The sequence below is a fragment of the Penicillium bovifimosum genome, assembly GCF_028826915.1.
Source record: "Penicillium bovifimosum strain IBT 22155 chromosome Unknown utg000002l_segment0_segment0, whole genome shotgun sequence".
NCBI classification, from domain to species: domain Eukaryota; kingdom Fungi; phylum Ascomycota; class Eurotiomycetes; order Eurotiales; family Aspergillaceae; genus Penicillium; species Penicillium bovifimosum.
Genome location: NW_026622711.1, coordinates 209,917 through 235,735, shown reverse-complemented (window position 1 = coordinate 235,735; position 25,819 = coordinate 209,917). Strand labels below are relative to the sequence as shown.

Here is a 25,819-nt window from a genome sequence, read left to right as displayed (position 1 = left end):
GGGCGTTTTATTGAACCAATGAGGGGAAAGATCAATTGTCGTCTAAACTATATTTGGGGGAGAACCGACTACAGCAAATATTGACTCGGTAGTCAGTGCTTGGTCAGATTCGGCTGTACGAGGATCACCATCCAGAAATGCACGGCACGGACTTAACGGTCATCGCGGAAAACAAGCCGTCCGGATCCAGTTTCCGGCCCCATTGTTGCACTGACTTCGTCAGTTTGACCTGGCAGTTGAACAGACCACCGTCAGACAAATCGGAGAAGGTTTCATAGACCTAAGCAATTGCATTATTGACGGTTAGATAAATTGAGGCATTACGTATGTAACTCTGCTGGAATACGGTGGGACGGCTTGATATCGCTCAAGGACCTCCATCACATGATTCACATCTGCGCCCGTTATGGAACTCACCGTATTAATTCATGATTGCCCCAAGTCTCCAGCCAATTGATGCTCTTCTTGGGATCCACTTTTGGGCTGCGCTAACTAAATTATGATTGGATCATTCTTGCCGCAGCAGTGTAGTGTTATTTTCCACCCCTTTGAACATGTATTATCGCCACAACTTCTCCTTGTTTGAATTTTCTTCCACATCACAAATCAACATTACTGATTATAAATTGCTCCATTCACCAGTCACACCCACACTTTGTTGAATCTAAGATCAAGAACGCTTAAAACCACCTCAATCAAGATCATGAATGATCCTGTCAGAGAGTCAATCAAGCAGGTGGATGCAAATACCTGGCTTGTCGGTCCGCTACAACTCTGTCGGTCAAATGGCTATTCTGACACCTCCACCTGGTACGACCTAGATGACGATGTCAGCTATACTCTCACCAACGCGTCTGTTCCTCCGCCTCCAACTGTACCGTTGTCGGAGGATCTTCCATTCCGATTAATCTACGATGTCGGCGATAGCTCTGCAGTCTGGTCTGTAGGAAACAGCGCTTTTTGCAAGGTCAAACTTCGCGTGCTTGGTACAACATCGGAAGCGGCAACATTGGCGTTCGTCCATGGGGAGCGGCCTGGTTTCGAGATCCCCAAGGTTCTGCACCAAGCAGAACACAATGGCCGGTCCTACCTGTTTTTGAGCAGAGTTCGAGGCCGAACTCTTGAAAATGCGTGGTCCACTCTGAATGAAAAATGGCGACATCACTACATGAGCGCCGTGGTGAACATCTGCGAGTTTCTCGAGAGTCGGGAACGCGATATGCTTTGTGGTGTGGATGGGAAAAACGTATTTGAGCCGTTTCTTGTCAAACGTGGAGCGAAGGAAGACTTTTCCCCCAAAAACCTCCAACAAGGGTGTGAATTGATGGGCATGGACTGCTCTAAATTTGTATTTTACCATGCTGATCTCGCCCCTGGAAACATCATGGTAGAAGACGTCCCGGAGACTGGCGCTGTCGGTATCATTGATTGGGAGGTCGCTGGCTTTTTTCCGAGAGGATGGATTCGAACAAAATTTCGAGTAAGCGGCGGACTGGATCTTCCGGATTCAGTTACGGACACCCCAGTGGAATGGAGGTCGGGTGTTCAAAAATTGCTTGAGACTCGTGGATTCGAAGACTACTCATCGCAATACGTTTCATGGTGGTACTGAGGTCCTGTCACAGCGGTTAGCGTGTAATCCACGTCCATTTCATCATAATGTTCCCTTTAAGTCTCTTGACTTTTAACCGTCCGATTTGATAATTTCCACCCAATAGAAGCACTCCACCCTTCTCGACTTTGCTGTGTGTATTAGTTCTTTCACTGTGGACATACTCTATGAAATGGCTGGCCATGTATCTCGGTATATGAATAGACATTTGATCGTCTGAAGGTTTCTATATAGTAAGCGGTATCAATCATGATTCTTGGCCTCAAATCGTCTACGTGGCTTTTGTTTCAGAAAGAATTCTCCTTTCCATACTAATTTGGATCATCTGGTGTTGCAAATTGACTAGTTCCGTAGTGATCATTCAAAAAGTAACCCCCCCCCCTCCCCCACTGCCGTTATAAAAGAAAAAGTTATGTGCATGTATATAGAGCCTACTAGAGTCTACTAGTTTGGTTGGCTTATCAAGATCGAAATCTACAGCAATGTGATAAAACGTCCAATTCGAATTGAATTAAAAAAAGAACGCGCATAGAAACGTCGATGATATGTTGAATATCTTATCGAGAATATCATTCACACGACAGACATACTATTTCCCTTCGATGTTGAACCATTTCCTCCCATAAATTCGACTCTACCAATGACGTTCCACCGGAGAATTTCCAACACTGCCTGTTCATGACTAAATTAATTACTGAGATCCTCGGAAAGTTAAGGAAACATACAGTGTTTGTTGCCCCAAAGAGGGGAATGTTTCAAACAGGTTGGTATCCTGAGAGTACGGTGCCACAAGTTTTGGTTCCGCCCTTGCCATCGCTTATGATCCCGCTGCAGGTGGCAGCGTATGTCTGGTTGTTGTACCCACAGGAAGGACAATTCCTCATGTCAACTGGGACACTCTGTTTGTCGGTGATTGCCATGATAACTGATGATTCAAAATCGTAGGGGCTCGAATGCGCGAATCAATGGCTTGAGCGTTTGGGCGTTGTACTGTGTTCTTTTTCTCTTCAACTGGGAGACGTCGGTATCGTTTCAAATCCACAGTCAGGAGAGATGTTGGGCTTATGTTCTAGAGTTCATTCACAATCGGATTTTGCTGGGTTATATATCCTTCAATCTGTTGCACGGAGCCCTCTGACAATGTCTTGAAGATGGATGGGTCTCTGACATTTGATCAATGGACATCTATCGTATACTCGACGCGAAGTGAGACTCCAATGTGCATGCATGGACAATCATCATCAGGGACTAATTACAAGCGACGGAGATGGTAATTTTTATGCATTCCATCGAGTTGACTAGACAGTAGACAGGGACCAAGGATACGAAGTGGCACGTTGGTGCATGGGGCCGTCATAATGGCTTGTTTAGGGCAGAAGATTTATCATTTACTGTTCTATTGGTCAGAAGATCTGGGTCCGTGCCATCCCACCACGCCTCGCGCAGGTCCAATTAGAGATTCGAGAACCACTGCCGGCAGTAGTTTCTCATAGCATCTTCCCGGATTTTAGAGTCCCCAAATAGCCTATACCTATCTCTCCTGTGAGAACAGTGATGCTTCAAGCCAGAAAACAAAGCTTAATTACCGAAAAGAATGAACGGGCCTTATGGGCTCTCAGCCCATACCCGTGTCACACCCAATCAATCGCGGGGCGGCATCTGCCCTGGGCATGAGCTTACATGCATGCTAGCTGCTCTTCCCTCATCAGTTTGTTCTCTAGCCAGTATAGGGACCCGTGTCGATGAAGCCTGCGTACGCAAGGCCGGAGAAGCGAAAACGGATCTAGTACACATAGATGGAGTATGATACTAGTGCGATTATTAGGCCGATGCATAACCGCATCGTTGTGCGCGCAATCCGGTACTAGGCTGGCGTGAATAATTTACAGATATTGGCATACCAAAGTCGGGTCTGGGATCTCACAGTGGCGAGAGTATGATCTGCCTGAGCCTACACGGAATTTGTTGGACGCTTCCGAGCTTCGTATCGCGCCTCTTTACCTCCCCAGGCAGCTCGCGCGAGACAGTTTTATTTGGAGGCCCAGATCCAAATCAAAATTATATGCATGAGTCTGCGAGCGGCACCGTGCCTATGATTTTGAAACAACAGCCTACCTTTTCTGCTGGGTCGGGCCCTGGTGTCTCTGCCAGAGACCCGGCACCGATTCGTTTGCGCGTGGGTTACCCTTTCCCCCTCGTTGACGCCTAGTGCTAACTAAATAAGACCCTGCGAGTTTGGTTTTATCCCAAAGGTCTTGAATTTATGGAGGACATCAAAAGAGAGGGCCTCGAAGATGTGGTTTTTGATGTCATTCCCCTTCAAGAGCTTAGCTCTCACAATAAAGCCCAGAATGTCCATAGCAATATGAACGAAGCCATCCTAGGGACCTTGCAGTACTGGAGAGTGGTATCTTACGGATTTGGGGAAAATATGGGATTCTAAATTTTGTTCCTCTGAGCAGCGATGATCCGATTATTTTGCACCAACCAGCAGAAGATCTCGACTCAAAGAAAGCTCTTTGCTACCAACGCCTACATTCACGCAATAACTGACTCGTAAGGACTACGTGCCCGCCCCTGCGCGTAACAAATGAGGGGAAACTCCAGTCAGCACGCTTAGAAGCCTGCCATTGGGCACCTTGAATTGGGTGAACTTTTGGAATGCCCCAGGTAACGGTCTATTTTCTGATTCTCCTGATTTACAAAAGCCAAAGATTTCCGACTTAGAAGTTGGGGGGGGGGGGGGTTTCTGCTTGCTCTCTTCATCGCCTTATAGACAAAATGGAACTCCACCATAGCACGGAAAAACAAACTTCAAACCTTCAAACTATCATTACTGCTCGCTTGAGTGACTTTGTTCGTGAACTCACCCCGATGATTGAGACAGTCCAATTTGGAAGGCTCCAATTTACAGATGGTGGATACAACGCCCTGGAAAGTGCAACCCGAGATCTTGCGAAACTTTCAAATAGTATTGCCGACGAAGTGAAGGCATTGGGGAAGAGACGGGCATCCGCTGTTGTTACAGAAGGGCAAAAGTTGTTATCCCGTGCTGAAACTACCAAAGCAGAATTAATGAAGAGCCAGAAAACCAGAGGCCTGGTCTTTATCAGAAACATACAGCTGTTCTTCAACCCTCCGGCGGCATCGAAATTGGATTCTCCCACAGTTCAGAAACGAAAGCAGCTAACCCGCGAGCGCAGTGAAAGACTGAGAAGTCTTGCCCCCAACAAAATGATTTTGTGGGCAGCAGCATTCCCTCCCAGCGTTTGGAATTCAAATGTACTTCAGAAGAGCACGTTCGACTTTGTCGTTGAATTCCTGGAGCCTGGGCATTCACTGCAGTGGCCCGCTCACATCTACGAAATTTTGCATACATTGGCTGTGGAGCAACCTCTTTGCAACTCGTCTCATTTCAGGGAGTTTTTGACTGGTCGGTCCAGTGACCCTTATCTGAATGATTGGCAGCTAATACAATCTAGACATGGATCAGAGTGCTGGGGTGGACCAAACCATTCCACATTCAAGTTCTCAAGAAGGGCAGACACTGCAATCAGATGTGCCTGGCGTCGATGGCAAGTAACCCTGCAAATATTCTTCACGGACTGATGCTCATCATTAAGCAGAAGGAGCCCAGGAAGTCATTGAGCGAGCATTTCTTGTCCCTCATTCCAAGTTAGACAAACTCTTAAAGCTCCATCCCCAATTCGCAGCTCGTCATAGCATAATTCTCACTATTCCCATCGCGGACCGAGTTGCAACAGTTCTTATTTCGATACCGCGTGAAGATGCCATTCGATTTGGCTGGGAGTCGTCATTACCGGTGATTTTCAACTCAAACCCTCAACATGCTTTCGTCCAATCAACATCAGCTCGACCAACATTGCCTCAATATGGTGATTGATGGGTACGAGCCCCATCCATATCCCAGCTTTCCGAAGTGCTTCCCACTCGACCTCGCCTGTTGACCCATCTTTAACCCTTATACAATCGAAGAACTTGGCGGACGTCGGTGGGCGAAATATAATCAAACGCTTTGTTGGCCACCCATCGAAGAGCCGGAGGGTGTAAGAGATCCAGCTACTGTGATATTCCATTTTGGATCCTTCAAAGTCATTTCCAAACTAAGTGAAAGAAAAAACATTAGCTGGCTCCCTAATTCAAGGCAGCGTCAATGACAACCCACGTGTTTGACAGCTTCCGCAGCGAGTTTCACCTTGTCGTTCGCGATTTCTTCGGATATTGGCACATATTTGGTTGCCATAGCCAGCTGATGTTGACCTCCTAGTTAAGCATATAGTCTTGAGTTAGTCTGCATTCACAAAATGGTATAAAATCCACACACTACAGTATGGACTCACCTTGAGCACAGTCAATAATTCATTTGGCGTGCCTTCCTTTGTTGTAGAGGTGGTTCAGAACTGAGACACCAGTTCCTCAAGGGACGATTACCGACACGAAGAGGGTCGTATTTAGCGGACTGCAGGCTTGTAAACGTGACGGGGACACTTGTCCTATTTTCGCCCTCTTATTTGGCGGTGCTTCCTTCCACGGTTGAGTCAAGGAACGGAGAAAAGCGGGTGGAAGAGAGTGAGGGGTGTCCATTTTAAATCATGTGCTTGGTGGGGTTTAACGTGCCCAAAAAAACGCCCAACGCCGAGATCATGTGATTCCGAGTTGGCTTATCAAACATTTCAAAGTAACACGGAAGAAATTTGGTCACCCGTTGCCTCAGTGTCCTCAAGACGTCCCGCAAAAAAGGCGGTGGCATTGGCCATTCCACCGCCTGCCTCTTCGAGGATGCTGAATCATCTTTTTTGCGGAACCTAGATGGTGCCTCCCAATCAGGTTAGCGTGGCAGAATTTCATAAATTTGGCAGAATCAAAGGCGGTAGTCTGAGGTCACTGAGGCAAGCCACCCGACTTCTTTTATGGCAAAGCAAAACGTGAGTTGGGTGAATTTCCAACTATGCCCTACTTTTAACGGTGTTTAACAAATGGCGTACCACGGGGCAGGGGTGGGCGAGGAAGATATAAAATGGGAGGAACCTGTCTGCCTTATTGAGTTCATCGTTTACATTCATATCAGCTTTTACCGTGCTGATTCAATCTTCCTTCTCCATCGTACAAACAAATTCCATCAAACAGCAGGGCACCTGTCTAGGTACTAGCTTGACAAGAAACTTTGATGGGTTGCCTTCCATTTTGCTTGGTACGAAGACTACTTCCTTCTCTCTTCCCTCAAGACGATTCCCCATCAGCCAGAGGAAACCAAGAAGAGCGGAGCGCAGAAGAAACAAACAGAGAAGAAATTCCGAAACCCAACGCTACGCTAGGTATTGCAACCCACTATATCACGGCAGTATCCGCTGCTCTAAATACATCCCAACGATGCTCCTCCATATATGCTAAATGTGTTTATCTCCAGATACCAGTCCAGGACAGCGCTCATCACTGCCCGTCGGTTACTTCAATCGCACAGTGCCCTGTAAGTAAAGGCGGAGCAAATCGGAGAAGTTTCCTAGAAACGCTGACGATGTAGATCTATCTGATCGTCCCTGCGACAAATAACGGCATTAACTGTTCAAGATCTGGACGAGATCGCTGATTTCGAGAGATACTGCTGCACAATCTGGACCCCCTATTCCGATTCTTATTTCAAAATCACTTTTGACTACCATCTGGCAGTCACCCAGAATGAGGTCAGTTACGATTCGTCCTGAAGAAACCATTGCTAGCTAGATTCTATGCGTTACTTGGGATTTTCACCATGCTAAGCTCAGCTTTATAGTCGTGGCTTGTACGATACAACAGGCGTTAAGAAGCCGGATGTTCCGCCTCCTCCATCGAAGTGATGTTGGAGACAGACTAGGTTGTGATTCAAGCCCGACTGAGGTCCTATTGGTGGCAGCATAAGCTCCTCTATTTCTGGAATGAAAACTTCGCTTGTATTATACACATTCTGTACACTGGATCTGGGACTGAAGGAAAATCATTGTTCATTAATTACTACGCCGCTGTACAATTGATCTTCCATAATATCTACCACCATTACAAATACTTCAATTAACAGAACGCGAGTAAGGTTGCCGTTGAACGATGCGGAGGGGAGGAATCAGATGATAGTACAGACCTACCTTCCACAACTAGCATCTTGTAGGGGCTAACCAGAACTTCTAGTGTGGACTTTACCGTTATAGACGAGGATGTCAATGCGGAGTTATACAAGGTCTCCCGGCGCCCGGCGGTCTTGGGAATTAACTGCGACGCTCAGCTGCGCCTAACTATCCCAATCGAGCATGATTTAGTAAGCATGACCGGGTGAACCGACCAATTACCTCAGTTTCCTCAGACTATATGCGTCACATGATCTGCGTCACATGATCCAGAAGAATTTCTGCCGAACTTTTGACACGCTAAACCTAATCGGATGGCTCGCTCGCATATAGTCTGAGTACTGAGCAGAGCTCACTATGCAGATTACGGGAGCCCGTTACCAACTCCACCATTTTCACCAGGTACGCCTTCAGATGACTGGCAAAGGCGTATCTAATGCTTCATAGTAACATTCCGCCTTTAATTTTCAATATCTCGCTGCAATGTCTCGAAAACGCGTACGCGAGTCAACCCCGCCCGCGTCGCGTTCCCGACACGCAAACGTTAGGTAGTTAGGTACACCTCTGGACCTTTCATGTGAGAAATTTGTGACGATTTTACCATCAAACGGTAGAGGCTCTCAATATCTAGAATCCGTCGAGCCTGATTTTCGATACTTGCGTTGGTTGTCGAGAAAATGTAGAATTAGTGATTCCTTTGGGATTCTTCTCCCGTCAAATGATTTTTCATCGATAATCAGGTACCGGACACCAGCAAAGAGCTCTTGCAGGTCCCTCACTGTCGTGGCCGGTAGCTCCTGGTATCCGGCCGTGAGCGGGACAGGCAACCGAAAGAGGCGGTGCAGCGTGAAACCCGCGATGGCATGCGCCGCGACGCCTGTAGGCGCAGCACGTAAGATCGGCGTGGTTGTGATGCCGGCTTCATTGGTCAGGTCCTGCAGGACACTATAGATGACCCCAATGACATGGGATTTTCCGGTCCCGGCCTTCCCATCAAGGTTGATGAGGAGTTGGTCGGGGGGATCAACACTCGGATGCACACGTACGGGCGGCGTGACAAAGTGTCCCTCAGACCGGAGCCAGCGTAAGTAGTGGCTTACCACCAGACTGTACACATGGCACTGCTTCTCATTGAGGGTGCCCCACGTAGCTCGGAGGTCAGCAGACGATCGCCATCAGGCGCCGACTCGACCCAGAGAATGCTGTGGGCGTGCGTAGAGCCCCTATCTTGCCACTCATATCGGCTCCAGTAATCCGACACATTCAGCTTCTCCTTGAGTACCGTGTTCAGGAACGTCCTCCAGCGGAAGTCAAACCAATAGGCAGCGATATGCGGATTGTCGCGCAGGTTCTCGCGGGCGATACGGGCTCGTTGATTCGCGTCAGCCTGCACCCACTCCTGATACCGCGGTAGGTGGCGCATCAAATCAGGCCAGTGCAAATCTGCTGCTGACTGTGTCAAGAAGATGTGTCCGGCGCCAAGGCCCTTCACCATGGCCTGTGGCTCCCTACGTTGGGAGAACCAATACGGCCGCGTGCCACGGAGAGAGGAACCAAAGGCCGCGATTGAGCGTATCAAAGCGTCAGCCTCAGGCGTATCGGACTGGATAAGGTCCAGCAACTCACGAGGATCAAGTTCCGCTTCGGCCTGTCGGTGACGGCGACGTACATAGAAGCCAGACTTTTTAGACGCCTGCCGCCGCATGATAGTGTTAAATGCGAGGAAGCGAAATCGAGGATGGCTCGCGAAACGACCGCTCTCATGCTTGATGAGATGCCGGACATATTCCGAGTAGTCCACCTTACGCTCCCGAGAGAAGGGTGTTAGCATCCTCTCGCGCTCAGCTTACTACTAACCCCGGAGTAGTCCGATCTCTCGCATACAGAGACTTGTGTCTAAGGCTTCACCCGACTATCCGTTCAAAAGGAAGATTTCCAGTCCAAGAGTGTACCTTAAAGTAAGGACCTCATAAAGGCAGTCGGAGCAAGATGCCGATTCTCTTCTACAGGCCTTTGTAGAGAGGGTCTTCAATATTATGTTACGATGATGCCAGTTCCACAAATATAGTAGAGTGCATTTGAACTAGAATATTGAAGACAGAGAGGGAAGGAGAAGAAGGGAAGTGAGAGATGGGGCCTTGACATAGATCCTCACGTCATGTGTTCTCTGGCACATCCCTCCGCCTAGTTCAATGCACCTTCAAAAGCAAACAACAAAAGTAATAATAAACAGCAAACCTGTCACACGTGACACCAGCCATGGAAAAACATCATAAGAAATTGTACAGCGACGTCGTTATCATTGGAGCAGGCCTGTCGGGAATCGACATGGCATGCCAGCTCCAACGGCAATTATGTGTCAGCGACTACGTGGTTTACGACCGCGCTGGAGAATTGGGTGGCGCGTGGGCCGCCAACAAATGTGCTTTTTCCGCGTCCCCTTCAAAGTGGTACTAGCTTACAGAGAGCAGATCCAGGATGTAGTGTTGACATACCCGGAGCTTTGTATTCGTTGTCATGGTTCCCAAATCTAAACTTTACCAGCCTTTTTCCGTCCCAGAAGGAGATTCTATCCTACATTCAACGCGTCGCTCGCACCAACCAAGTCACTGAACATGTGAGATTTCATACTGAATGGAAAGGTGCCCAGTGGGTAGAAGCATCAGGTACAGTATCCGCTTTGGGATGGCTTGAGCTTGCTGCTGATGCCATCTTAGTGTAAGTCCCTGTAGGCAGACGTGGGGGGGATTGTGGTAAGGCGAATTCGCTCACCTTGTTTTTCCAGAATTTCTACCGAGCTACCTTCTCGCAACACCGTGGAGGGTTCATATTTGAACGGCGGCAAAAGCACAGTTGTATTTGACGCGCTTGGCGCACCCGTCGCTAAGGCTGGCGTCCAATTACTTATGACGCTCTGAAGCCTTCGTGTATGGGTTTGGGCCAAATATAATGATTCTGAGTCCATAGTGCAAGAGAAGAAGGTATACAGTGAATGAAAAGTCTGATCCAAATGTACTGAAATAAGGACGACCTTAGTGATATTTTATATTCCACAAATGAAGTTGATCTATATTTAAACTTGAGATGCCCTTAACGTGGACGAACAGTGGGGTTCCTGGGAGCGAATCGTTGTGTGAAGGATCATATGTGAGACCCCAGGTACATGTTGTAGCGGTATGCCATTCCAGACATGAGGTGTAAGTATAGGGAGGTTTCCATTTTTCATCGGTTGCTTTAAGATGGAACAGTCATCGGTTATGAGAGGCCACACATTCACTGCCACATTTTGAAGCTCCAAGCCAGAAAATAAATACCTTTCCTGGTACGTTTCCTGATGTCTCGACAAAATGCGGCCTGTTCATGCCCTCAATTTCGGATTCACTTGGCGATTCCAGAGTCTGTCGGAGCATAAATAGCCTCAGTCGAGACAGGCAAGGCCGGAAGTCTCCATATGCTTGACTTTGGCATGGAATATACTGTTCGTCGACTGATGCGCAAAGGTACCAAAGACGCGCACGATACTATGCCGTTGTTAACCCGCACGTCCGAGGAAAGGCCCACCCGAAAACCTTCCAACAGCAGATCGTCTCTACAGCACAGCTCTGTCCCTGCAAGTAATTTGGCTCAGACGTCTGACAGGCGAACCCGAACAACCATTCGCCTGCGGTTTCGCCATGAATACGCCATGTCAAAGGCAGGGCAGGTCGTCTCGCAGCCATCCGGTCCAAGCGATAGAAGAAAATGGAGATATCGGGTGGTAGCAGGTCAGAGAGAACCTAATAAAGAACCAGATCGATTGGATTGGTTGCGGAGACTCCGTCCCAAGCCTCACCGTGTGATAGAGTGATGGGAGGAAAAACACATGCTCCAGCAGATGGAAAGGCAATGCCAGGACTTGGCCTGGGTTAGCCATGATTCACATGCCTCGGTCCTCGTTGAACCAAGGAATGCAGATGCAGAGTATCTCATTCTTCTATGGAATCCTTGGCAGTACAGTAATATTCGAAATCAGATTTACCTTTACACCCTTAGACTTTCATTCCCCATCCGTATTTTGAAACACACTAGTCTAATTTTAGCCATAATCGTACCAAGCGGCCAACACACCTTCCGTGTGTTCAGTATTAATCCGGTCTCTGATAGTTCATCGAACCTCCAACCTCAGGCAATCAATTTGGAGGTTCGCTCAGCTGAACCCCCTACGAGCAGGCACTTTCTAGCTAGAATCCTTGATTAGGCTTTTTTTTTCTTTGTATTCTATATATAAAAGGTAATGCTTGTATATTCTAAGGTAAGTACCAGGCGAGTTCTTTCATCCATGTTTTGACCAAAGATAGGTCGTTCTTGCAATGGAACAAGTTACAAAGATATATCTATGGACACATGCCCGTACCTACCTCATTTATCTTCCCTTCACAGGGCACCACTCAGAAAATTCTAGGTACCCTTTTAGCTTAAAATATATGTAAGGACACTGGACAGCTTATCATTATGGCAGATGTTGATCTTGTTAATGCTCGGTACCAACAAGGGCTATTATGGCGAGTTTGCGACGCGAAGCGTCGCCTTACTTACGGCCAAACCAACACCGGAGAAAATAGGGCAGAATTATTTTCCCTCTGATTGGTTGTTTGTAGTTCGGGTTGCCTATTTCGGAGTTGCAATCTTTCCGCCGGCTTGTTGTGGATAGTTTACCCTTTCCAGTCCCACCCCTTGCACTACCGCTTTTCCCCTATGGAAGTAAGCAGTTCGATTTTCCGCCTGCCTTTTACGGGATAGGCGAAGCTGAGCGTCGCAGTTAAATCCCAAGACCATTGGGCGCGGGGAGACCTCGTACTACCAGAAAATGGATTATAACTACCTAAAGGTCCTGTTGTCGACCTCAATCCTACATGGAAGACGTTAGCGTACACTAGGCTCTCACTTGATCAATGGAGACGGCATCAGATTCAGATCAAGTCTTCAGATCTCAGAGCGGATGTTCTCGGCCTTGGACCTCCAAATGCTATGAATATCCTGGACAAAGAGACCACTGGAGTTTGCCCCGTCGTTTACTAGCTAGAAAGTGCCTACTCGTAGTAACAGAAATGAGGTTCTTTAATCATGTATAGGAGGATAATAAATTACATGGGTGTGTGTGGCACTGTGGGAGGGGGTTCAGCTGAGCGAACCTCCAAATGGATTGCCTGAGGTTGGAGGTTCGATGAACTATCGGAGACCGGATTAATACTGTCCGGGACGGGGTTAATACTTGTTACGGGTTTGCCAAATACCGCTAAGAATTAGCCGCTCCATTTGGAGGTTCGCTCAGCTGAACCCCCTCTCAGCGTTGTGCCACCATCCGCGTCTCATCCTGCATTCCGTGCACGGATGCGATGCGGCAATTTCTCCCCACAGGCTCGCCTAGTATCTGAATTGGCGTTTAGCAAACTCATTAATCTCGGTCAACGAATGAACGTAGCACACGGGTTGCAAATCACTGATAGCTAACGCGGAAGCAACTGTAATGTCTATGAACGTGATACTTTCGGCTGTATGTCCATATACTTTGCTCGACCTGCATATCAGACAGCATGCCTCACTCAGTATTCGGAGATCTTGAACGGCCTCTCTTCCTGTGGGTCCAGAGAACGGCCCCGGCGCACGGGAGATGTTTGCCTCGGCCAGTGCCGACCTCAGTTCACCTAGTATGCACATCTTTCCTGTTATGGTCCACAACTTGGAGCTAGTCACGAGGACACGCCCCGTTTTTCGGAAGTTGAGGTCGGAGAGTGGGCATTGGTATGTTCGTGAAGTAGTAAGGAAGTGGGGGAACAAGACAAGGGGGATAGAAGCTCGTGCCCGATCGATCTCTCCGTTGTGCGGACTAGCCGGCCTCTCCCGCGTCCTCATACTGTGTGCAGAGAACGAAACTGAGTACTCGCCGTACCTAGATTTTCGCCCATAGATGGCTTCATTCAGGTGAGTATTTTCGTTCTAGTTTGTTCCCCTCTGTATCTCCGGCGACAGGAGCGAGCCAGAATGGTATGGGGTCCGCGGAATGGGCGCCGATCACCGCATCTGGAGGGAGATCATGTCATACGTTAGGCAAAGGGGAAACAGTAAACACGCTGCCATTAGCTAAGTTTAAGTAAGTTATGTTAGCCCCACGTGCTGCGGTACGGCGGGCGCAGATTCTCTCATTTGATGGAGTTTTAGTGGGGAACCATTCAACATTATCCATATTGCTATTTTCTGCATAGCAATATCAGTCATAATACAGGCAAGACCACATGCAGGATGTCGCGCAAGCCTGCCGAGTTAATGTCTATGTAGGGCGTCGCCTCCTCGGAATTCCTTTCTAGCCATACTATTAGTATTGTTTTGGCCCGTCACACAAAGGCCCTTTACAGGGGCTGATATGCCGGATAATGTGGTACGAGTCCCTTCAAGTGAGGCCTTCCTCCGTGCAATAGCTACTTCATAAATCTAAATGGGTTAAAGACTAACCGCTGTTGAATATACGACCGCTCTGCCCCTCCTGTAGCCTTACCCACCCCTCATATATTGCATGTCAGTGGAAGAAAAACACCAACAGCAACTATTAGATTCAACTTCACACAATCTAGCTGTTCATCGAACCACGGGAAGTAATACGCTGATTGCCTGCCATTTATACAGTCCAAGCGTGGTTTTGCTTGCGAAAGTCAAATCCAACGCTCCATTAGCCATCAACTCATTCGCGCTTCATGGTTCCTCACCTACGTAAGGAGAATGGTCAAGTTTCTTTGGCTGACCGGCCGTGATTTGTTTATTACTCATTCCGTGAAGCATTATACATAACAAAGAGCAATGACAAGATTGACAGAATAGAAGGCCGGATTACGTTAATCAACCAATTTGGTCATCGCTTGAAACTCAATCCAATATGCAATATGTGAATCTTTGGAAAATTGAACCTCAAGCACGACCAGATTCTTGGATATTTTTCCGCTGAGCTGCGCCAATAGCTCGTTAGAATCGGCTTATAGGAATAGTTATAAGTGAATTTGTTCTGAACTACATACATACTGAATTTTCGTGACAGGAGATTCATACGGTACAGAACAGTACACCCTGTCCCACTCTGTTTATTACGCCGTTTTTTGGACATTGAACTGGTCTTTATTATGCATGCTTCCTCTTTGGTTTCGTGCCATCAAGAGGAACATATTGATATTGTACTTTGCTCTGCTCAGGCATACATAAGTAGGTTAATGTCTAAGTATCGCAAGAAAGGATGCCACTTTTTATCCGATTAACAATCCACTGGGTTACCACCAACGGCATGCTTAACACTTTACCTTGCGAGATCATATTGGATGTCGCAGAACGGGTGCGTCTTCTTGGGCGTGCTTGTCTATATCTTCTAACAACTCCTTAGCTGTCCCCTGAAGATCGTCGCTCTTTCAGCCAGCTTTGTTCAAGGGTTAAAGCTGTTTTGGTCCCCCTACTATATCGCACCGTCACGTTTCGTGCTGCGAGTGAGTGGGCCCTGAATGTACTGGATATAGATGCATTCTTGTTGAGCCAGTCACATTTACAGTCCATTAGCAACCTCCAGCATACTCGGCACCTGGGTATCCAGGCCCAAATACATATTGCCCGATTCAATCGCTGTGCACACTATAGTATCTTCCGCACATCGGGGTTGACACAAATCCCATCTACCCTGGGCTCTTCTGATGAGGCCAAAGCGCATCGGCAGTTTTTAGATGACATCTCTGACCAAATGCAAATGGTCTTCGCATGTCTCAAAGAAAATAGCCTCCTTTCTTTCCAGTGAGTCTATCGGCTGGCAACTGCTAGTCCGCTGTCCTCCCTAACACTCACTTACCTTTATTAGGTGGGTTCTTGGCACCTGCCTTTCACCAGGTATCCTGGATACAAACGGATACCTATGCCGGCATCAGAGGAGCCTTAATAGGCTTTCGCTCATCACGGATGGGTCGTGTCCCGAGGCAGGAGGTGCCCTGAATGGACTCTCCGAGCTTTTGTCTTTGAAAACCATAGAGTGGGAAGGTATTCAGCAGCCTGCTGAGATCGATTCTTTGCAACGATGCATCCGCCGGAATTCTTCACATCTGACAACTTTGTCAATTGGGCTTGTCAGCTCTGCTGCTGCCCCGGATCTTGTTGAGAACATTTTTGAACAGCCCTCGGGGGTATTCCATTCAAGCGCTCTCCCTGCATTATCATCCTTAACGCTGTATAAAGCTCCCTTTCCACAAACCCTTCACCTCGGGTCGAGGTGGAGATGCGGTTCCCTCCGAGCTTTGTCTTTGCGTAATTGCCCAAATCAGCTGCGGTTCTTGAAGTCCTTGTCACGCTCAAAAGACACTCTACAACTGAAGCTTTTTGAATTCGTCTGCGACAACTTACTACATGACTTTGACCAAGATCTCACTCCAGCATTGACATTTCTGGCCTCATTTAGAGGGTTGAGACACTTCTATTTGAGGAACGAGACACTGTGTGTCTCGCTTACCGAGCGGGGATCACCTCACCATGCGCTAAGGCCTATCTAGAATAGTGTATATACATGACCATGACCCACTATTCTCGACAAGTGCAATGTTGAGGCATCCATCAGTGGTACAGGCCCATAAGACTAGTTGTGAGAACTAAACTCATTGTTCAACTACTTTACACGAAGGCGTACATTGCGTTACGCGCCGAAGGCAAGAAAGGAAAATCCTTTTAACCGTGCAGTGTTCGAAAGTATCGAGTCTGGAGGAAGGAAAGAGAGAGAAGAGCAGCAGGGAAAACAATTGGGAAGGCTTTCCCCCATGTCCCTGTCGGCGCTATTATAGAGGCGCATTTGGGGCTGACAGCAAGGCGCAGCACGCGATCTCATTTTCATCCGTCGGCGCAAATTCACAACCTTGAATGTTTTTACAAGCTCTGCGAAGCAGCAAAGCTCGCTCTCATTTCCACTCTCGATATCAACCTTTCACTCATCGACATTGGCGCCATTGTCTAGCACCATTACATTTGCGACCCTTGCAGTCCAAGTCGGCAAGTCTGTTCAGACACTTACTGGCTACTGGGGTTCGATGCACGATGCACCGGATAATATTAGATCGCATCTAAGAGAAGTCGAGATCCTCGGCTTCATAATGGCCGGCGTTGACGCCGACTTATCACGAGGATCTAGTTGCGTAGGCCTGATAGACAGCCAGCATGTTTCACAGAGTTTGCGCTTCTGTAAAGTCGCTGCGGAAGACTTGGAAGCACTTTGCAAGGACTTATTGCAACACGTTGGCTCATCCAGCGGACTGCGTATGTCCTACAAAGCCGCAAAATTGGCGATACGCGAAAGGAAGATTGAGAAGCACGTTTCAAAGCTCCATAACGTGGTTCGGGTACTTATGTTATCCCAGCAGTGTTATACCAGGTACGTCTTCGCATTAGATGACTGAGATGGCTTTGTGCTGATAAAATTAGAGCTCTCATACAGGCTCAACCGAATTTCATAGCTGAGGAGATAAGAAATCTGGAGATAGTCTCCTCAGACACAGGTTCAGACTTTGTTTACGATGGTACTGTAGACATGTCCTGTTCGCTTTTTGTACATAGATAATACTTGAAGGTCCACGCTTCACGTGTTACCTGGGTGATCCATATCTCGCCGAGAATCTTGTATTTATCATATAATGCTGCATGGCCGAAAACCCCAAGATGATCATTGACACTCAGAGCCCCTTAACTTGGATTTCAAGCAAACTTTATTCTTTTGGTGAACATTGAGAGCAGTCGTACGAGTAAACGTCTTGCCACATAAGTTGCATGAAACTTTGTCCTTTTCGTTGGTATGTTTTTCTCGCTCGTGACGAAGAAGATTGCTGAAAGTTGAGAAGAATCGGCCATTACAATCACCTTCCCAGCATACATTGGCAGTCTGGGGGTTTTCCTTCGATTGCGGAATAAAAGAAACCTCTTTAGAGGCCAGCGGGGAAATGACCCCTGCATTGAAACTGGTGCTGTCATGACCTCGGGAATTTGAATGCTGGTGTGGAAAATGGTGATCAAATTTGTCTCCCCGGCTTTGACGCACCACAGCAGTGGTTCCTGGCCCGGGCAACATGGAGATAGCGGGGGACCAGGCGCTTAAAACTGACTGTTCGGGAAGGTCTTCATTCCAAAGCCTCGCTGAACTCTGAAGCTCGTCGCCAAAAGTATGTATCGCTTGCGGACAGTCCGCCGATCCCGGGGTTACCGCAAAGGGTGCATGGAAGTTGGTGGATGAATGACCCCTGTGACATTGTACATAAGGTGGGAACATTCTCATGAATCTTACTCTACTCACATGTCGATTGGTGACCTAGATGGTTTGAGAACTGTAAGCCAGAGATATTTTTGTGGATAGAGAAGTACTGACAGAGACTGCCTTTCGCCAAAAGCGTGTGGTTGTTTTGGTTCTCGACAGGAGCTGGAACAATGAACGGACAGTTGAGGGGTATCAAATTGCGAATGCAAACGGTTTGGCAGGGGGGCCAAGATGGGCCTGCAGGTTTCAGTAGTGGCTCGAAAACTGGCTGCCACTCCCTACTCTGTATGAGATGCGATTCCCAGTTTCGTCAAAAAGCAATCGTCGCTGGGCGAACGGCTGAAGGAATGGGCGAACTGTGTCGTTTGGCCCCCAAAATATATTCCAAATAGCCAATAGCGAGAAAATATGACAGATGTATGAACTGGATCCGGGGAGAAACTTGTCGGAGATTGGATCCTCAGACATGCAGGTTGAAAACACACATGGAGGGGAAGGGTACTGGATTGAATATAAAAATTCGGCATTGGTGCCAACTTTGTGAGCTTTGCCATAACTGGATTTAGTCTCCACCTCGGCTATAAGACAAAAGTACGTAAGTTACGAGTTAGGATACTGTGGAGCATGCTGTGCCGAGCATGGGACTATACCATACCGTCATATGTACCCTTGCTTGGCTGAATGAGTCCTAGTAACTTAAGAGCACTGACCCTCGATCCAATTTCTGAATGGGAGTTCCACCCTGCAGTAACACAGTATATTTCTACTGATAAGCCTGGCGAACCTTCACAAAAGCTCTGCTGCACCAGGGAGCCTTTTTAGAATTACAGACTTTTCCTGATACAGTACCTGGCTCTTCGGCCTATTGTGTGAGTTCTCAGAACATTGACTGTCACGAGAGAGCGATATTGACCACTGCAAGCTCAGTCACTGGTCTGCCTACAAAAATGGACGAGCAGGTACATGACATGGATGAATATGCCGGATTTCTTATCAAAGCGGTGGTTGGATATTAACGGTACTTAAGACAAGCTTACGACTGTCGCTTGCATGATCTGTGGAGAGGAGTTCACAGGTCATTTTCATGATGTGAATCGGACTGCCCAATGCGGACTCCAGAATACGGGAGTGGACTTATTGGCAGTGACATCTATGTTTACACGAGCTGTTATTAGTGCTCAAAGGAACGTCCGCAGCCAATCACGGATAAAGCCAAGGTCTTGGAATTGACAACAACAATGACAAAGAAGCTGTCGGAGTTCAGCTCTGACTTCTGAGCCAGCACTGAGCCCTTATCTTTACCGGACAGTCATCGCAATCTGAGGTGCCAACGTGAGCGCCGCTACTGTTTTGCTAGACGTGCATGACCGAGCTTGATATTGAGAACAGAGCGGGTATCTACTAGAAATCCTGTGAGCTTGTTGATACAAACGTAAAGCCAACTATTCATCCCAAATATATAGCCTCCCATATAGCAGTGTGTTTTCAAGACGCCTGGTGTGCAGCCCCTTGAATAAATATCGGTCTCCACGAAGGAGATATGGCCCTCAGACAGACATTGAGGGTTGTGATGGTAGCCGATGCTGTCTCCAGTATCTCTTTCGACTAGCCAAGAAAAAGTCAAATGGTCTGATTTGCTATTGACTTCTTCTACCGATGTTTCGAGAGCCGGAACTTCGTTATCGAGCGAGTCAGAGAGAGACAGGGACCGGGGGACTAGGGAACCGAAATGATGCTTCCGAAAGGAGAATCGCAGGTACTGGTAGCCATAATGAGGACTGTGTGCATTGTACGTATTGTACTTTCGAATAGTATATTGTCTCTGATAGATAACGCCAATCACGGCTATTAGTTATGTAGCAGTTAACATAAGGGGTGGCAGAAGACGAAAGAAATTGCTCACGGAAAAGGCACAGGGAGAAACACATCCGTAGTGACGAACATCATGCATTCGAGCGAACAAAGTTCTGAGTAGGTCCTTTTCCTGTCTCAATTCCAGAGGCCTAACTGTTGCTCAACCTTTATGCACTGAGGTGAAAAGGGCTTCCGCTGCCGTGCGCATAATGAAGGACCCGCCAGATTTAGTCGACAGTGCAGGATTGATGAGAGGCACCACTGAGCGTCGTCGGATTGAGCTCTTCGGAGTTTATCTGAGTTGGAACAACATTTTCCGACGCACAAAGCTGCCTGTGCGCATGGTTCTCTCAACCCAAGGTTTCGTAGGACTGAAGCAATCGACGGGAAGACAATCAGTATGGTTGAGACCGCGAAAAGCAGGGGCCTGAGTCTTACCTGGTTACATAAAGAGGGTCAAAGACAAAGAAACACCAAAGTTTCCCTTCTTCAGTGGCTGCAAGCAATTTGGGGCTTTGGCAGGGTGGTTGAGTAATCCAGACCAGGTCTGAAAGGGGCATTCTGAATGAGCCGGAACACTTTTGTCCGTCCCGACCCTGACCTTAACTACGCAAGAGATTGACCGCAAAGACGCAGGACGACTGCCTCGATTATGAAGGTATAACACAGGTTTTTGATTGCAACAAGTTCACACAACGGCGAATTACGTGTGGGAAGACATGAGCAATAGACACCGTCAACAAGATGGTGGCACATGGAGCGCATCACCCCAACTCATGCTACTTACACTCAGGCGCAAAGCAATCTTCGCAGAGTTGCTTCTTTCTTTCGGTGCGGCTTCCTTTTGCACACTGTCCACTGTCGCTGGCCTTGAATGTGAGGTGAAGCATGGGTCCAAACCACCTCTGCCTCAATCACGCCTGCATCAGATAGGGTTCGGAGTCAGGTGTGTCTACCCTAATCACTGACGCTCAGCTTCTCTACCATGCCAGCTGCTGACAATCATCTATACATAGCTAGCCTACATCCTACCTCGCGAAAGCGCTCTCCCGGTCGAGTCCTTCCTGTGAAATCGAGAAGCGATTGGTCCTCAGAAATAATCCCGCTCAAACTGGGCCCCTTTTACGATACCAAAAGAGGCTCGCTTGCCAATAACAAGTTGCCTTAAGCTTTCCCCAAGAAGCTTACTGGTGGCCTCATTGATGTGCAGGTGATCGACCAACGGAGAATAGCCTCTGAATGTCCTTGGTGAAAGCGCAATGATTGAGAAAAGAACACCATTCAACAAATCGGTTTCCGCCGTCTTCGCAGGATTTAAGATACAGCAGGCATGCAAATTGCCAGCCAGAAAGAACCAAAGGGGCGCACTTCCATCCGCTGAACCAAACTCGCAAAATTGCATTCCCACACAACCCTGCTGTAGTTACGAGTAACAGTGACAATGCGGTGGAATCATATCTACGTGATGAGCTCTTAAATACAAAGAAAAGATCGCCTTACATTAGTCATTTCAACACAGAGATGACATAGGAAAGTATATACCAACCCGACTTTCTTGATATGAAAGGCCTAATATTTTACTTCCTTGACCGAATTCATCTGCATCAGTAAGTAGATTATGCAGGGAACTTATCCTGCTGGGATTGAGACCTCTAAAGCGAAATCTTTATGGTCTCGCCTATTGCCTCATGGACGTACGAAAGTGCCCGGCATCTTATATGGGATATATATTACTGTCACCTAGGTACTGGCTCATCATAATATCTTTAGACCTCTAAGGGCAACTTGTTAAGTTATATATCGTTCATGTAACCTAGGCCGGAACATCAATGTTTGTTTCCGCTGTTTTGTTCATTTGGACAAAGATCCTGGTGGTTTAGCGCCTTCAATGTTTGATATCCATCTCTGGACCATCTCAGGGGCTTGCGTTCCAAAGACCGAAGGATGATTGAACATATAACCCAGTAAAATTTCCAACGATTGTAGAACTTGGACTTCTTCAAGATACTGAGCAAATGAAACAGGATCTCTCATGTAATCTCCATCCTGGTTTTGCGCAGAAAATTCCGACCATGAAACCTGGGTATCCGATGAAACACGCAACCGGGGCACGTTATCGTGATAGACTAGACGATTAACGCCCAGATCTTTGGAAGCACCATTAGGGAATACAGCGTATGAAATTTCCGCCGGACTTGCAAGCTCGTTCGAGGGCGGGAATGCACAAGGTTCGAGGAAAGGTCCTTGACTGCTCGGAAGCATGCCGGAATCGGTATATTTGCGGACGGGTACGGAACTGAAATCTTATGGTAGTTGAGTTAGCCTTAGGATCTGTGGCAGTTTCTGATGACTTGGCGGTTCAAACCTCTCGCTCCTGGGTTTAGTACAAGAGATGATGCCGGCATCTGCGTCGAGTCGGGCTGGCTCAAGCTCGCCAAATTTTCCTGTGGGGTTGTCGGCACTGTGCCGTGTCCACTGAGTCGAGGCTTGATCGTGCGGTATTGGAGAGGCGGGGGTGGGACAGTCGAAGAGGGCGCAAGTGGTGCTGGAGGAGGTTCGTCGAAGCCGTTGTTTTCAGAACCGGTCTCAAAACATCCGATACGGGACCCCAAAGGATACTGCGGCGGGCTGGTGTAGCTCATATGCTCAAAAGAGGACAGATCTGGAGTTCTCATGTTGATACGAGGGAGGCCCCTTCGAACTTCAAGGGAAATGGCAAAAGCGCTGCTTCAAGAAATCCTCAACCGTGCACGGTGTTGGTAGCGAGTAAGAACAACGATGATGGTTGCGCATTGCTGGGGAGGAAAATAGGATAGACCGCTGCTATCAGAAATATGAAAGCGCGGGTTGGCGATTCTTTCTCGCTCTTGTGGCATTATCTTAGTGAGGGTTAGCCTTATGCGAGGATTTCTATTCGGACATAGCGTAGAATCAAAGTCTGATCTTGTCCGAAAGAGGTGGTCCGAGGCAGCCACAACTGGCCTCAGTGCCTTGAGCTGAACCTTGGCCTAGTTGTCGGTTGCATGAGCAGGTCTCTTTCATTACCAGGGGCCCACGCAGAAATTTCACAGCCGTTCCGCATCTAGTTCCATGCCACGTTTGTGGATGATAGACACCTTCATGCAGGGGACCCACGGTGCGTTATTACCGAATTCTAAGCACATAAATTACGAAGCCATACCCAGGCATCCTTACCAGGGGCAATTTGTCCAAGGCATTGAGTAGATACATTACCCCTCACATTCTGTAGCCGGGAGCTACCGATGTCACGCTGGACCAAAGGAGCTTGCGATGGCTCTGGCGCTAGACAAACGGATCCTGTCTTTCTACCTAAAAGATTGAATATGACCGGGCCCCTTACGCTGCTGGCCCGCCAGTGGTGCCGCTAAATGGCGACTTTGATGGCTTTGTAAAGAAGTGCTGGTGAAATCGAATGACGGAGGGTATTTCGGATGCTTAGGACGAGTCGGGTGAGGTATGTATTCAGAACCAGCACCCTCTGAGGGGATGGTAGATGCTAATGGGAGGCTGTTAGTCTCCATATCTGAGCCGCCAGCCCTGAAAGGTTCCAGCACAGGGAAACAACGGGTAATTGGCCTGGATTGATAGCCATTAGCGGCAGGTCAAGAATTAACCAATCCTCAACCAAGCAATGGCTGTATGGTTGAGATACGACTGCAGTTTCGACGCACAGGCGTAGCTCCCTCGACTCCTTAATACCACGGAACCGGTAGTTGGGGATGCCTGTAGGTCCGGCTTTTTTTGGCATGTAATACCCATTTTCCAGGCCAGGGTTGGCCTTTACCCTCTTCCAGACACCGGTGGAAATTAGTAGATTTGGGGGTTTATCTCCTCTTATCTTTAGCATATTGATTTTCGCAATAACGAGTTGCCTGTCAGGCCTTAGGCCTCTCACTTCCTAGGCTCATGGTGTAATAAGAGTCAATTCACTATAAGGCATGAAAATATGGCCCTGAATTTGCAATCTTATTTGCGCAGTAGTCATGAAGACGGGGCCAAATAGCTCACTTGGAAAAGCGAGAATAACCAGGATACTGTAGAGCAGTGTCATACATTCCTGTAACAACTGGTCTTGATTCATAGGTACTACGGATAATTTGCTTATTTACCGGTCATACTTCTCTGATCTCTGATGGACACTCCTGGTATGTACCTGGTTTTGTTACATGATCTTTCCAGAGACCATGTCACAAATGAAGCTGGGGCAGCCAACCCCAACCAATGAACACGCCTCTTGCCATGTTCAGCATCGGTTCTAGCAGATTTCGCATTGTAATACCAACAATACCGCTGTTACAGTGATTCACTCCAATTGGTTGCCTGGATCGGACGTACCTGGCACGGGATGACAGGGCGTACGTTCCTTTCTGCCCAATGAAAAATCGAGGAATCTGTGCTATTTTAACGAGATGGACCACGGCAACGAGCTCTTGACAGGGATGAAAAAAGAAAACAATGACATTTGATCAGCGAGTCATCTCCCAGGATCCTGTATGCTAGCCCATGCACGAGCCGCGCTTTGATGATAGAACCGGGATGCTATCCCTCATGCCGTCTAAATAACTTACGGGATGTGAAGTTCTTGTCACGAATGTTTGATTCATGTTCAGCAAAATGGGACACGGGTATGAGTGATCGCACCGGTCAACAAACTTAGGGCTTACCATAAAGCTCTGTCAGGGGAGTTGAGTTGCTCTTGTTGGTATTGTTTTTCATCATTAAATTATAATTTTTCTGTGATATAAAAACTTGGGCGTCATCTTGACAGCCGCCGGTACAAATAGGGGTCTGTTTGATTTTCTTTTTATATTAGGGTCTTGTTTAATTTGATATGGTTTATATCTGCACGCAAGTTTTAGTGGAAGCCGTTTGCGTTCAGAGGCCGGCGCAGAACAGGAACAATGTCCCATCGTCGGAAAGCTCCCTACACTTGTATACGAAAAGCCAAGTCGATTTCCAATCAAATCATACTGCTGGATAAAGCTACCTCTGCAGCTGATCCTCAAGGAAAAAGGTTCTCCACAAATCCCTACTCAAGCGATGTCTACTCTTTTGGCATGCAGCTACCACATATCACAGTACATCCTAAAGATGAAAGTGTCCGCGAGTTCCGACGCACGAGACGACTGCAGAAGCTTTGCCTTGAGTAAAGGAAAGCATGACGATTACTTTGAACACGGGTTTCAACCCAGAACCAAAGAAGAAACTTCTTAGTGCCGGATGACCAGATACCTTTGGTGCCGTAATACTCGGTTATATGCCAGTGATAGCAGGTATTTTCATGAACATATCCAATGAGAGGCTCTGGTCTAGATAAGTACATTGAAATCAGAATTGCTACCTTTCCGCATTTATCAAATCATGTTCCCTTTCTGTGGGGATGACTATTTTCATAGGTTTCCCTGATTGATGCTGCGACTCTTACTTTAAGCAGTCGGCACTTAGTTTCAAACTGAAGCCAGCAGTGAGAGAAGTCGACTCTAATGGCACTGCTTCCTGCTGTGCGCGGGTCACCCAGGTCAGCGACTTTCTCTCAATGACTACTCTGATCAATTGAAAAACCTTTATGCTCCTCAGGTACGTGCCTCAGGGACGAAGAAACAATCACCTCCTCTATCACATGACCCTCGTCCTTTGTCCTAGTCACAGAACCCACGTACGAACTACCGCGACGTCAACCGATACCTCTTGACTGGGCACTAGACAAGCGTGCTCTGGCGAAAGACATACGAGATTTCCAGCGTTTGTTCAACGACCTTTTCCTAGAATTGATACCTCCCGAGGTCGCCTCATCACCATCCCCAGTCTCTTCGCGAGAACGTCGAGTACAACAGCTCGAAATGGACCCCGAAGCTTCCGTCATTTCTTCCAGCAAGGGGGCGTCCGTTATTCATAGCTGGATGCAAAACATCCCACGGGATACACCAC

The 25,819-nt window shown here is 47.7% G+C and overlaps 7 protein-coding genes across 7 annotated transcripts; 5 read left to right on the top strand and 2 right to left on the bottom strand.

Annotated features, from left to right (window-relative positions):
* Positions 1-703: 703 nt before the first annotated feature.
* N7515_001286 (uncharacterized protein) lies at positions 704-1,612 on the top strand (the record flags this gene model as incomplete). Its single annotated transcript, XM_056662030.1, has 1 exon — positions 704-1,612. One exon carries the CDS (start codon positions 704-706, stop codon positions 1,610-1,612), a length of 909 nt encoding a protein of 302 aa, XP_056524143.1.
* A 2,781-nt stretch (positions 1,613-4,393) lies between these two features.
* N7515_001285 (uncharacterized protein) lies at positions 4,394-5,195 on the top strand (the record flags this gene model as incomplete). The annotated part of the gene is made up of 2 exons (XM_056662029.1): positions 4,394-5,045; positions 5,095-5,195. The coding sequence occupies 2 exons, from the start codon at positions 4,394-4,396 to the stop codon at positions 5,193-5,195; spliced, it is 753 nt and encodes a 250-aa protein (XP_056524142.1).
* Positions 5,196-8,348: 3,153 nt separating this feature from the next.
* Positions 8,349-9,559, bottom strand: N7515_001284 (uncharacterized protein; the record flags this gene model as incomplete). Its single annotated transcript, XM_056662028.1, has 2 exons — positions 8,349-8,757; positions 8,829-9,559. The coding sequence occupies 2 exons, from the start codon at positions 9,557-9,559 to the stop codon at positions 8,349-8,351; spliced, it is 1,140 nt and encodes a 379-aa protein (XP_056524141.1).
* A 428-nt stretch (positions 9,560-9,987) lies between these two features.
* N7515_001283 (uncharacterized protein) lies at positions 9,988-10,646 on the top strand (the record flags this gene model as incomplete). Its single annotated transcript, XM_056662027.1, has 3 exons — positions 9,988-10,178; positions 10,273-10,446; positions 10,514-10,646. The coding sequence occupies 3 exons, from the start codon at positions 9,988-9,990 to the stop codon at positions 10,644-10,646; spliced, it is 498 nt and encodes a 165-aa protein (XP_056524140.1).
* Positions 10,647-15,034: 4,388 nt separating this feature from the next.
* Positions 15,035-16,112, top strand: N7515_001282 (uncharacterized protein; the record flags this gene model as incomplete). Its single annotated transcript, XM_056662026.1, has 3 exons — positions 15,035-15,098; positions 15,144-15,528; positions 15,593-16,112. Coding segments are annotated over 3 exons (969 nt in total), but the record flags the coding sequence as incomplete, so codon positions are not given.
* Positions 16,113-16,865: 753 nt separating this feature from the next.
* N7515_001281 (uncharacterized protein) lies at positions 16,866-17,225 on the top strand (the record flags this gene model as incomplete). The annotated part of the gene is made up of 2 exons (XM_056662025.1): positions 16,866-17,143; positions 17,207-17,225. 2 exons carry the CDS (start codon positions 16,866-16,868, stop codon positions 17,223-17,225), a joined length of 297 nt encoding a protein of 98 aa, XP_056524138.1.
* Positions 17,226-22,194: 4,969 nt separating this feature from the next.
* On the bottom strand, positions 22,195-22,545 carry N7515_001280 (uncharacterized protein; the record flags this gene model as incomplete). Its single annotated transcript, XM_056662024.1, has 1 exon — positions 22,195-22,545. The coding sequence occupies one exon, from the start codon at positions 22,543-22,545 to the stop codon at positions 22,195-22,197; it is 351 nt and encodes a 116-aa protein (XP_056524137.1).
* Between the last annotated feature and the right edge of the window lie 3,274 nt (positions 22,546-25,819).